This window comes from Triticum aestivum, chromosome 4B (genome assembly GCF_018294505.1).
Source record: "Triticum aestivum cultivar Chinese Spring chromosome 4B, IWGSC CS RefSeq v2.1, whole genome shotgun sequence".
NCBI lineage: Eukaryota > Viridiplantae > Streptophyta > Magnoliopsida > Poales > Poaceae > Triticum > Triticum aestivum.
Window position 1 is genome coordinate 657,377,465 of NC_057804.1, and position 13,187 is coordinate 657,390,651.

General features: G+C 49.2%; 1 protein-coding gene across 1 annotated transcript in view; it reads right to left on the reverse strand.

Annotated features, from left to right (window-relative positions):
• The window catches only part of LOC123093938 (probable helicase CHR10), a gene marked incomplete in the record, with an annotated part of 8,000 nt that extends 7,791 nt beyond the window's left edge, over positions 1 to 209 (reverse strand). Inside the window, 1 exon segment of the mRNA XM_044515999.1 lies at positions 1 to 209. Within this exon segment, the coding sequence (XP_044371934.1) occupies positions 1 to 174 (174 nt within the window).
• Positions 210 to 13,187: the final 12,978 nt, after the last annotated feature.

Sequence of the window (13,187 nt, forward strand, 5' to 3'; positions counted from 1 at the left end):
GCCGAGGTGGTAGCGGCGGATGAGCCAGTCGACGCCGTCCAGCTGGTGCGGCTTGAGGTCCGCCGTGACGCCGAGGTCGGCGGAGGAGAGGCGGGGGAGCGGGGGCTTCCCGTCGGCGGAGAGGACGAGGTCGGCGGCGGCGAGCAGGCGGCGCTCGTAGGCGGTCGCCGCCATGGGGAGGAGCGGCGGGAACTCGTGAAAAAAAAGAGGGAAATGGAAGTGGGGAATAGCCGGAGCGACGTGGAAGAGACGAGAAGGCTGCCTAGTCGGCGTGTTGGATACGGCCCGGCCCGGCCCGGCATCGGCCCGTTTATCTCGAGGTGTCCCCTCCCCTGGTGTAATTTCTTTTAAACCGGCAAGAGCAATAGGAAAACCCGAAATCACTAGTTAAGGAGCATCTTTTGTAAACGTCACTTTTACCTTCTCAGACGGTGACAAGTGACATGTGAGTTTTTCCTTTTTCTTATAGATTCTGTTTTTTGGAAACATTTCAAGTGACCTTTGAGTTTTCTTTTTTATATATAGATTTGTTTCTTTCCCAAAACATTTTATCTCTTGAACATGCATTCAAATCCTGAACTGTTTTCCTCGTTGAATTTCTCATGTTGAGATATTCAAAACTAGATCACATGTTAATAGGTTTCGACGAACTTTTTTTCCACAAAAACACAGAGACCGAAAGCAAGGTTTTTTCCACTTTATTTTTCCATCTTAGAGAAGCATAGATCCGTGCCTCCACAGGATTCAAATCTCCGCTACCCGTGCAAACAAAATAATTACGTAAAAAAATTAGCAATGTTTTTCTTACCAAGAAGAATAGTTGTGCTTCGTGCAGAAGCAAATATGTGCTCTCGTGAAAGCACACAAAAACAATTGCACAAAAGATAAATCATGATTTTTTTTTCCCATTCCAAGAAGCATCTGTGCATCTACGAGAAGCAAATATGTGTCTCGTGAAAGCAAATATGTGCCTTCATGATAAGCAAATATGTGCTTCTTGTGGAAACACACAAAAAATCATGCAAAAGGAGAATTCACGATACTTCTCCCTTTCCGAGAAGCGTCTCGTAGACGCAAATTTGTGCTTCTCGTGGAAGCATTGTTTTCCCCTTTTCCTCTATCATTTCGTTTTTTGAAAATTATTAGTATTTTTTTCAAAATGTTGCATGTTTTTGAAAAAATCGTATACTTCAAAAATGTTCGTGAAATTTTCGAAAAATGTTCTGGTATTCAAATTTTGTTCATAATTTCACACTTTTAAAAAATATTTCAAATTTTTTAAAAATGGTCTTGTTTTGAAATTTGTTCATAAATTAAAAAATTTCATTTTTTATATTTTTGGGGGAACTTAAAAAATGATCATGTTTTTAGAAAATTGTTCAAAATGTCAGAAAATGTTTCCATTTCCAATTTATTCTCACAAACTCAAAAAATGTTCAAATTTTCAGAACATATTTGGGAATTTCAAAAAATCATGATTTTCGAAAATTGTTCAGAATTTCGAAAAATGTTCCCATCATCAAATTTTCTTCACGAATTAAAAAATTATGTGCTTCGAAACTTGTTATTGTTTACTAAAAAATCACATTTCAAAATGCGGGCACTGTTTGTTTTTTTGAGATTTTGTTGTTGTGTGTTACATGCTACAGAAAACAATTATCGCTCTAGTGGCCCGGGCCTAGTCAGATGACCCACGTATAAAAATGTTCACCATTTACAAATAATAAAAAGTTAAACAACTAGAAGACTAAAAAATTGTTCACCATTTGTAGAACAATATTCTTACTTCAATAGAAGTAATTCCGAAGTCTGTGAGGCAGCAGGATGCCTACCCTCCATCCAAGGCAGCGGCGGAACCCTTTTGTTGCGATGACGGTGAGAGCGGCTCAAGAGGCCACGACGGCGGCGGAAACCCTATCGAGAGTTCGAAACGATCTCTCCTACTTTCTGTTATGGTCGTGCACGCGGGTGTGGCTTTTTTTTTTAATCTAGTTCGTAGGCAGGTTGTGCGGTGGCATTCTGACAGTAATTTGTACCAACTCCATGGGCAACAAAATATACCTCTTTGTTTGTAAGTAGCTTGTGCGGGGAGCTGGTTTACCCCCAGTTTTATTTTCATTGTGAAGGAGGAGGTGATGAAAATAAGTCAAGCTCAACACACCAATTAAAGGTTTTTTGGGCTTCTGGTATAATTTGACAATAAGCTGAAAAGGCTACAAAAGAATTGTTTGTATTGTCTTTGTATGTGGTATACGCTACATCATACAAAAAATCAAATGATGTGCAAGGTGGTGTGTATGCAGTCGAAGTGGGTGGCCACACAACTTTTTACCTAGTATGAATGACAGCATAATCTCCAGATTGGCCCACCTTCTCCAAGCACATAGGCAAAATTTTGGTCTCATATGGCTTTACTGTTGCTAACTTGTCATTTTTATATTCTTGTCAGTTTGTTCTGAAGTTTGATATATGTGTGCATGTTAGCTATACACAGGTCAGATATCGTCCATTATGCTATGTATCCGCTCGATGCTATATTTGAGTTAACAAAAATGCTCTTTTGTGAAAAGAAAATTTTTATTCCGCTCCATAGCAATGCACGAGCATCCAGCATGCACCCTTGTTCATTCGTTTCTTCCCGGATAATAACATATAAACTTTCGTAGCCTCAGGGAACCAGCATGTGGTTGGATGGTTAGGAGAACAGTGGTATTTCACTAGTAGAAAACATGGCATACGTTCGGGCCAGATAAGTCCATTAGTCCCGGTTCAGTCACGAACCGGGACCCATGGGGCATTAGTCCCGGTTCCTGTCTCAAACCGGTACTAAAGGCATTAGTTCCGGTTCAAATGGGCCCTTTAGTCCCGGTTTGAGACACGAACCGGGACTAAAGGGTGGTGTGCCCTTTAGTCCCAGTTTGTGTCTCAAACCGGGATTAAAGGTTAGACTTTTAGTCTCGGTTTGAGACACAAACCGGGACTAAATGATGTGATGCCCTTTAGTCCCGGTTCATGTCTCAAACTGGGACTAAAGGGCCCATTTTCAAACTCTACCCCCTCTGGATCGCCTTTTCAGTTTTGTAAAAAGCAAAAGAAAATGATAAATACTTCAAAAATTAAAATCCTTCAAGATGTAGTTATACTACTACATCTACTAGTTAGGAAAATTAAAAAACTTAAATTTGAACATGTTTTTGCAAAAGTATTATGAAAATGTAAAACGGCCATATCTTTTGCATATGATGTCGAAAAAACCCGCATAATATATTCAAAAAACCGGGACTAAAGGTGGAGCTCCAGACAGCGGCCACGTGGAGGGGCTTTAGTCCCGATTCGTATAAGAACCGGGACTAAAGGGGGGAGCCTTTAGTGACAACCCTTTAGTCCCGGTTCCAGAACCGGGACTAAAGGCCCTCACGAACCGACACGAATGAGGCTTTTTCTACTAGTGTTTCCAGCCCACCAGGTTCAAGTCCTAAACTTGACATTGGTGCTCGCATTATTTCTGAATTTATTCAGGCTTTCGGCGATGTTCGTTCAGTGACTTCGTAAAATCTCAAGTTAGTCTCTCGAAGGTGTTCACAAGGATAAGGGGTGTGCGCATGCATTCATAGGGTAAGTATATGCTCGTGTATGTGAGCGACTTCGATTGTATTGTGTTAAAATCACTTTTCATAGCTTCATACGTACACACACGACATGATGACCATCTATTCTGAGATTGATCCACCAAAGCTAACTAACCTTTGTGCACCCTGACAGTATGAGTATGAGAAGGGGAACCTGCCGTCTATCTATCGATGGAGCAATTTCGCCGCCATCCTCCCTAGGCGGTGCTACATCTTCCCCAACCTCACAAGCTTGGTCCTCGACGGCTGCGGCTTTGGTGACAGACTGCAAAGGTATTTTCTGCACAACACTCCTGAATGGCTTGCTCCGAAAAGTTGCGAGGTACGTACTTTCACCCATTCCAAATGCCTATTGCGGATTCACGAGATTCGAATAACTTCAGAATAACAGGCATAACTTTTAGTGGGGCGTTTTGGAGCTTGGCCTCCATGAAGGCCGAAAAAAAAAATCAAACCTTTTAGTTTCAAACAAGTCTGAAAAAATTATACAAGTAAACAAGGACGTGATGTGTATGTGTGCAAAATCTCATAATGAAATACCTTGAAACGTGATAGATGCAAAAAAGACAAATTCATGGACTTTGAGGATGAATAGTGCATCTACTAAAAAGCCTCAGATTTGTCTTTTTTGTGTAGCACTCATTTTAATGTATTTCGTCCTGAAAATTTATACACTTGTGCATTATGTCTCTATGTGCATGTCTATATTTCTCAGATTTTTTTTTAAATGTGCAAGTTTGAATTTTGACCATTTCAAATTCGGCCACCATGGAGGCCGAGCTCCATTGAGCATTTTTGCATAATTTTAACCTTTTTAATCGGAAATACAATGCAATGACATTTTATCGGAAGCCTTATAACCAAGTGTCTTTTCTTCTTTGCAGTGGCATTTTACCCATGCGTGGAGTGAAAGTGTCATATATTGGATTCAATCGTGATTAATATGTTGACTAACAAATTTTCTCACGTGTGAGTGCATGCAGTGGGAAAAGTATCCATATGGTTATTCTCGCCATCGCCCGAGTCGCTCCTACCGCTCAATTGGTCGCTGCCGTCGCCATGGTGACGCTGCTCCCCACCCGCACGCCACGCCTTACTCATGCCAACACCTCCCGCAGGTCGTCGTGCGGAGAGCTGCCGACGAGATGATGGATGTGGAAGAGGAGCAGCCCCATGCTAGCGCCGAATCATCATTATGGTCAGAGGAGGAGGGGGTGAGGGTGAGCAACCCGACGAAGGCGCCGATGCACGGCGACAGCGCAGTGGTGCCCCTCCAACCATGAAAGGTGGAGGAGCACCGCGTCGCTGAGCAAGTCGACGTTGCGGTTGTCGCCGCCCTCCTCACTAACCCGCTAGCGGTGGCGGAGCATTGTGCCGCCAAGGCGGTGATGCAAATCTCGACGCCGACACTGACGACTAGCGGCTGCCGAAGATGTATAGGTGCGCCCACGGCGGCGAGGCATCGGGCTCAGGCAAGCCGTCGGTGATAAACCTCAACACCAACTCCGACTAGTGTTCATTTTAGCATAAACGTAGGTTATTTTAGGTTTAATTTAGCTCTAAATTGAGTGCTATCTACTTTAATTTTAACATGTTATGAACGAATGTCTATAATTATTCACTGTGTGGTTTTAATCTAGTTTTAGTGTTGAGCTTTGAATGAGATGTTTGTGTATAATTTGAATTTTACCGAAAAAGGCTTTCGCCCCGCTTTATAAATAAAGCAAACCGCCGCAGAGCATACAAACCCACACAAGTCCACACACACACCCAAGTCTCACGACAAAGTACATAGGTTCTGCTGAGGGCACAACTCAACAAGCCCAGAAGAAAAGAAAAAACAACATCATCATCACACAAGGCGCCTAATCAGGCTTCGGCGGAGGCGGTGGTGGCGGCGGCGACAGGCGGACGGCCATCGATCGGATGTCGGCGATGAAGGCGGAGATGGCGTCACGGTCCGAGGGGCGGCTAAGCGGCCGCCAAAGCTGCAAGAAACCCGCGAATTTGTAGAGAGCGTCAGTAGCGTCACGAAGGGGAGCGTGCTGGATCACAAGCTTATTGCGAACGGGCCACAGCATCCAGGCGAGAACCCCAACCTCAAGCCACCTAATGTGGCGAGAGGACGGGGGGGACGACTGGATTTCAGCAAATAGGTCCGGGAAGTTGGTGTGGCACCAACTACCGCCGACCACCTCACGAAAGCAGCTCCAGAGAAATTGGGCAGAAACGCAGGAGAAGAAGATGTGGTTTGAGTCCTCAGGGACTCCACAGAGCGGGCAGATACCGGTGCCCGGGGCATTGCGCTTGCAGACCTCCACTCCAGACGGGACCCGACCGCGAATCCACTGCCACATGAAGATGCGAATCTTCAGTGGTACGCGGACGGACCAAACCATCGATAAGGGGAGGGGGGCGGAGGAAGGGGCAATGGCCGAGTAAAGCGACTTGGTGGAGAACAGGCCCGACGGCTCCAGCCGCCACCGGACACGGTCCGACCTGCCATCCACCAACGGCTCATGCAACGCGACGCAATCAAGCAACTCACGCCAGGCAGCGGATTCCGCCGGCCCAAAAGGGCGACGGAAAGCAAGGCGCCCTAGGTCAAGAAGAGCCCTATTGACCGAAATCATGGGGTCGACGGAGATAGAGAAGAGGGCGGGGAAGCGGGCCGCAAAGGGGGAGTCTCCGGCCCAACGATCAAACCAGAAGAGCGTCGAGAGGCCGGACCCCACCGAGATGGAGGTCCCAATGCGAAGCACCGGGAGAAGCTGAACAATAGACTGCCAGAACTGGGAGCCGCCCGATTTCTGGCAGAAGGCAAGTGGTTGGCCCCGCAGGTATTTATTCCGGATAATGTCGAGCCAGAGGCCGCCATGACCCTGGGCGATGCGCCAGAGCCAGCGGGAGAGAAGGGCTATATTCATCCTATTGGAGCACATGATGCCCAGGCCACCTTGCTCCCTGGGCTTGCAGATGTCAGACCAACTGACCATGTGGTACTTCTGCTTATCATGCTCGCCAGCCCAGTAGAAGCGGGACTGGATCTTGGCGATCTACTTGTGGAGAGACTCATGGAGGCTATAGAAGCTCATAAGGAACAACAGGAGACTAGAGAGGGAAGAGTTGATGAGAATAGTCCGGGCCGCCTTAGATAGCCATCTCCCCTGCCAGGGCTCGCAACGGGACTGGAGCTTAGTAACTGCGGGCTCAGGTCCGCGGCAGAGAGACGCGAGTCGCTAATGGGGGTCCCCAGATAGAAGGTGGGGAAAGAGCCCAGGCGGCAATTAAGTATGTTGGCGATGGCTATAGACTCAGAGGGGGAATATCCCATCACCATGACATCACTCTTATCAAAGTTGATCTTGAGGCCCGACATCTGTTGAAAGCAGAGCAGGAGGAACTTGAGGTTGGCGATGTCCCCCTCCGAGCCTTCGACCATGATGATCGTGTCGTCAGCATACTGAAGGATGGAGATCCCCGAGCCCCCAGAAAGGTGTGGGGTAATCCCACGGATGTGACCAGCGGCTTTGGCCTTATCAAGGATGGAGGCCAGAGCGTCCACAACCATATTGAAGAGGAACGGGGAGAAGGGGTCGCCTTGGCGAACCCCACAAAGGGTAGGGAAGTAAGGACCAATCTCGCCGTTGATGTTGACCACCGTGCGACCGCAAGAGACCATTTGCATGACTCTAGTGATCCATCGGTCATCGAAGCCCTTCCGAAGAGGGACTTCCCTGAGGAAGGTCCAGCTAACAGAGTCGTAGGCTTTGTGGAAATCGATCTTCAGAAAGACCGCCCTAAGGCGCTTGGTCCGGACCTCGTGAAGGACCTCGTGGAGGACCAGGATTCCATCAAGGATATATCGGCCTTTAATGAAGGCCGACTGGTTAGGGTGGGTAATCCGGTCGGCAAGCAGGGTCACCCTATTTGCATACCCTTTGGCCAGAATCCGGAAGATCACATTAATGACCGTGATCGGCCGGAACTGGCGGATGTCGAACGCCCCAGGGACCTTGGGAATGAGAGAGATGATCCCGTAGTTGAGGCGCCCCAGGTCAATAGATCCAACAAAGAATTCTTCGAAGATGGCCATGACCTCCGGTTTAATCACGTTCCAGAAGGTCTGGAAGAAAATGACCGGGAGGCCATCTGGGCCCGGCGTAGAAGAGGCATTCATACCCTTGATAGCCTCCCAGACCTCCTGCTCAGAGAAGGGGGCCGTCAGGGCCGCGTTCTCCGCGTCGGAGACTAACTGAATGCCGGCCCAACAATCATGGGCGAGGGAGATGCCGTCGACATGAGTCCGGATGTTGCGAGGGTCCGGAAGAAGGGTCTCCCCATCCCAGAGGAGGGGGATGGTGTTGCGTCTACGGCGGCCGTTGGCGATAGCCTGGAAGTATGCAGTACTCGCATCACCCTTCAGGACCCACTTCTGAGCGCCCCGAAGGCGCCAATATGCCTCCTCATCAGAGTAGATCATGGAGAGTTGGTCTTCGAGGTCATAGCGGGCCAGCCACTCGTCCGGAGACAGACCCACCATGTCGGCCCGAAGGTCAAGGGCCTGAATCACGGTAAGCAGCGCCTTCTTGCGCTCTCTGGCATCGCAACCAAGGTTGGCCCCCCACCCCTTCATAAACTATCTGCTACGTTTCGCACAGAAGTGCCACCTGTCAATAGCCGAGGGGGGCCGAGGGTGGGGGTGCTCCCGAGCCTCGATCCACCGTGCGCAGACTGCGTCGGTGAATCCCGCCTGGGAGAGCCAGAAGGTCTCAAAGCGGAAGCGAGGAGGGATCGGCGGACGCTCGTCCGCGGAGGAGAGAAGAAGGGGGACATGATCCGAGCCAATCCTAGTGATGGCACGGAGAGATGCAAGGGGGCAACAGAGGTCCCAATCCGGAGACACTAGGACCCTGTCCAAGACGGACTGGGTCAGGGCGGCTTGCCGATTGGTCCAGGTGAACCGGGCACCAATCCTGTCAATCTCACGAAGGGCGAGGTCAGCGATGAAGTCATTAAACATCTGCATCCGGGCAAAGCAAACATTGTCGTTGCTCTTGTCTTCCGCCACACGCAGCAAGTTAAAGTCGCCACCCACAACCACGGGGAGGGAGGCCGCCGAGATCTTTCAGTGAAGCTCCTCGAGGAAGGCGGCCGACCGACTATGGTCGGCAGGCCCGTATACAATGATGATCTCCCACTTGAAGTTAAGAGATCTCTCGAATAATTCCATGCTGACGAAGAATTCCCCCCGGTCCATGCTACCCACCTCGAAGGTGGCATCCTTCACTCCTAAAAGGATGCCACCCGAGTGGCTTGAGCTCCCACTAGAAGGGAGCCAGTGCCACGCAAAGAGGTGGGAGCTCAAACGGTCGAGCTCGGGGAGCGAGAAATCGCGACGCATGGTCTCCTGGACAGCAACGATGTCGATGTGCTCATCTCGCATGTACTCCACAAGTTGGCGGCAACGACCATCATGGCCGAAGCCGCGGATGTTCCAGAAGAGGGCTCGCATTAAGGAGCCATCGGGGGGCTGCTTGACCCCAGGACACGAGAAGCGCTTTGCGCGCGAAGAGCCGCAATGCGGGAGCGGGTACGGCCACGGATCTCCCTCGAAGGTGGGGAAGCCGGTAGCCGCGGCCCGGTCGGGGTGGGAGATATCCCGTCCGCGGAGGCATCCGGGGGGGAAAGGAGGGCAGCCCGTGCCTCCGCGAGCTTCCCATCAAGGATCTCACGAGCCCGGATGGCTGCGATCTGAACTAAAGGGGGGCCAGCCTCCCCCCTGAAAATGATAGCTGAGTCGGAGGCCACTTTGGCGAGGTTGCCCAAGGGAATAGACTCAAGCACAGAAAAGGAACAAGACAAAGCAGAGGGGGGGAACAGGAGGTGTACCTGGCTCCAGGTTACGGGCGGCAGCGCTTAGCTCCGCCCGCTCGGGGATGGGCAGAGCCGGGCAGCCCTCCGGGTGGGCAGCATCCAGCCGCGCACTCCGGCGGGAGGCCACCACCGGGGAGGAGGTCGACCTACCGCGACGGGAGTACGCAGCTGAGCGGGGGGGAGGGGGCTGAGCCGCCATCGGAGTGAGCACGCGAGTCGCACCCTCCCCCGGCACAGGCGGCGATGGAGGGGCCAGTTGAGCCGGCCCGGCGCATCCGATGAGGAGAGGCGCAGAAGGGGGCGGCCCAGCCGGCGGAGGGGGTGGCGGAGGAGGGAGCGCGGGGAGGGTCGCCGGGACCGGGGCCGGGGCGTCCGACAGTAGGGGGGCGGGCTGGGCATCCTCCAGCCGAGGAGGAGACGGGGCAGTGAGGGAGCAGGTGGCCGGGGAGGGGGGGCACCCGCCCGCGGCGCCAGCCCCTCCGCGGGCTCCGCCGGCTCCACTGGAGGGGCGCCGAGGGGCAGGTCCACCGAGTCCGGCTCAACAGGAGGGGACGAGGTGGGGGAGCGCGGGGAGGAGGCCGGGCAGACCACCAAGCCCACACTGGATATGTCGCTCCCCTCGGAGGAAGATGCCGCAGCGAGAGAAGAGTCACCCAGCCGAGGGAGAGGGGCGGCCTGGCGGCCCTTACCCCCCTCGGCAGGTGGGGGGCGAGGGTGAAGGGGAGCGGGAGTCCTCAGAATCCCCTTCCTCATCCGAGCGGTGGGAACGGTGCCGGCCGTGGTAGTCCCCACCAGCCCCCGGGTTGCCATCGGGGAGGCCAGCGTCGAAGGAGCGGGGGCGCCCAATGTGGTTGGGAGGCTCGGGGGCGATCCTGAGGTCGAAGCCCTGGTCATTGAAGAAGATGCGGACTGAGGTGCGAAGCTTGGAGGAGTCGAGGCACTTGACCTTGACCCGGACCTCCTCCTCCTTGCGTAGAGAGAGCTCATCAACCACCACCACCACCACCACCACCACCACCACCTTGTCGACGGCTTCAGGACCCTCGCTTGTGAGAGAGGTTATTAGTCAACGGATCTGAACCTTTCAGATCCGTGTGTGCTTTGCAAATCTCTATGTCATCTCCTAGATGCAGCTACCACGCTCTATTTGGAGCTATTCCAAACAACTGTTCTATTATACGAATCCGGTTTATTACTCAGAATAATCCGGATTAGTGTCAAAGTTTGCATCGTCGTAACCCTTTACGACGAACTCTTTTACCACCTCCATAATCGAGAAAATTCCTTAGTCCACTAGTTACTAAGGATAAGTTTGACCGCTGTCCTGTGATCCATTCCTGGATCACTCTTGTACCCCTTGACTGACTCATGGCAAGGCACACTTCAGGTGCGGTACACAGCATAGCATACTATAGAGCCTACATCTGAAGCATAGGGGACGACCTCTGTCCTTTCTCTCTCTTATGCCATGGTCATGTCTTGAGTCTTACTCAATATTCACACCTTATAACACAACCAATAACTCCTTCTTTGCCGATCTATTTTGAACTCCTTCGAAATCTTGTCACGATATGTATTTATTTGAAAGTACTATTAAGCGTTTTTGATATATCCTTAGAGATCTTGATGCTCAATGTTCAAGTAGCTTAATCTAGGTTTTCCATTGAAAAACACTTTTCAAATAACCCTATATGCTGTCCAGAAATTCTACATCATTTCTGATCAACAATATGTTAATAACATATACTCATCAGAAATTCTATAGTGCTCCCACTCACTTCTTTGGAAATACAAGTTTTTCATAAACTTTGTATAAACCCAAAATCTTTGATTATCTCATCAAAGTGTATATTCCAACTCTGAGATGCTTACTCCAGTCCTTAGAAGGATTGCTGGAGCTTTGCATACTTGTAAGCATCTTTTAGGATTGACAAAACCTTTTGGTTGTTTCACATACAACCTTTCCTCAAGAATAACATCGAGGAAACAATGTTTTGACATCCTATCTGCAAGATTTCATAAATCATGCAGTAAGTGCTAATATAATTCCAACCGACTCTTTAACATCGCTAAGAATGAGAAAGTCTCATCGTAGTCAACTCCTTGAACTTGTTGGAAAACATCTTAGCGACAAGTCGAGCTTTTTTAATGGTGACACTTACCATCATTGTCCGTCTTCCTTTTAATATCCATCTGTACCCAACAGCCTTACGACCATCAAGTAGTTCTTCCAAAGTCCACACTTTGTTTTCATACATGGATCCTCTCTCGGATTTTATGGCCTCTAGCCATTTGTCGGAATCCGGGCCCACCATCGCTTCTCCATAGCTCATAGGTTCATTGTTGTCTAGCAACATGACTTCCAAGACAGGATTACCGTACCACTCTGAAGTAGTACGCATCCTTGTCGACCTACGAGGTTTGGTAGTGACTTGATCCGAAGTTTCATGCTCACTATCATCAGCTTCCACTTCAATTGGTGTAGGTGCCACAGGAACAACTTCCTGTGCCCTTCTACACACTGGTTGAAGTGATGGTTCAATAACCTCATCAAGTCTCCACCATCCTCCCACTCAATTCTTTCAAGAGAAACTATTCCTCGAGAAAGGACCCGTTTCTAGAAATAATCACTTTTGCTTCCGGGTCTGAATTCGGAGGTATACCCAACTGTTTTGGCTGTCCTATGAAGATGTATTTATCCGCTTTGGGTTCGAGCTTATCAGGATGAAACTTTTTCACATAAGCGTCGCAGCCCCAAACTTTCAAGAAACGTCAGCTTAGGTTTCTCTAAACCATAGTTCATACGGTGCCATCTCAATGGAATTACATGGTGCCCTATTTAAAGTGAATGCGGTTGTCTCTAATGCCTAACCCATGAACGATAATGGTAATTCGATAAGAGACATCATGGTATGCACCATATCCAATAGGGTGCAGCTATGATGTTCGGACACACCATCACACTATGGTGTTCCAAGCGGTATTAGTTGTGAAACAATTTCCATAAGGTCTTAATTGTGTACCAAACTCGTAACTCAGATATTCATCTCTATGATCATATCATAGACATTTTATCCTCTTGTCACGATGATCTTCAACTTCACTCTGAAATTACTTGAACCTTTCAATAATTCAGACTTGTGTTTCATCAAGTAAATATACTCAGCATGTACTCAAGTCATCTGTGAAGTAAGAACATAACAATATCCACTGCATGCCTCGGCACTCATTGGACAGCACACATCAAAATGTATTACTTCCAACAAGTTGCTCTCTTGTTCCAGCTTACTGAAAATGAGGCTTTTCAGTCATCTTGCCCATGTGGTATGATTTGCATGTCTCAAGTGATTTAGAATCACGTGAGTCCAAACGATCCATCTGCATGGAGTTTCTTCATGCGCACATACCAATAGACATGGTTCGCATGTCTCAAACTTTTCAAAAACGAGTGAGTCCAAAGATCCATCAACATGGAGTTCTTCATGCGTTTTATACCAATATGACTCAAATGGCAGTGCCACAAGCAGGTGGTACTATCATTACTATCTTATATCTTTTGGCATGAACATGTGTATCACTACGATCGAGATTCAATAAACCATTCATTTTAGGTGCAAGACCATTGAAGGTATTATTCAAATAAACAGAGTAACCATTAATCTCCTTAAATGAATAACCATA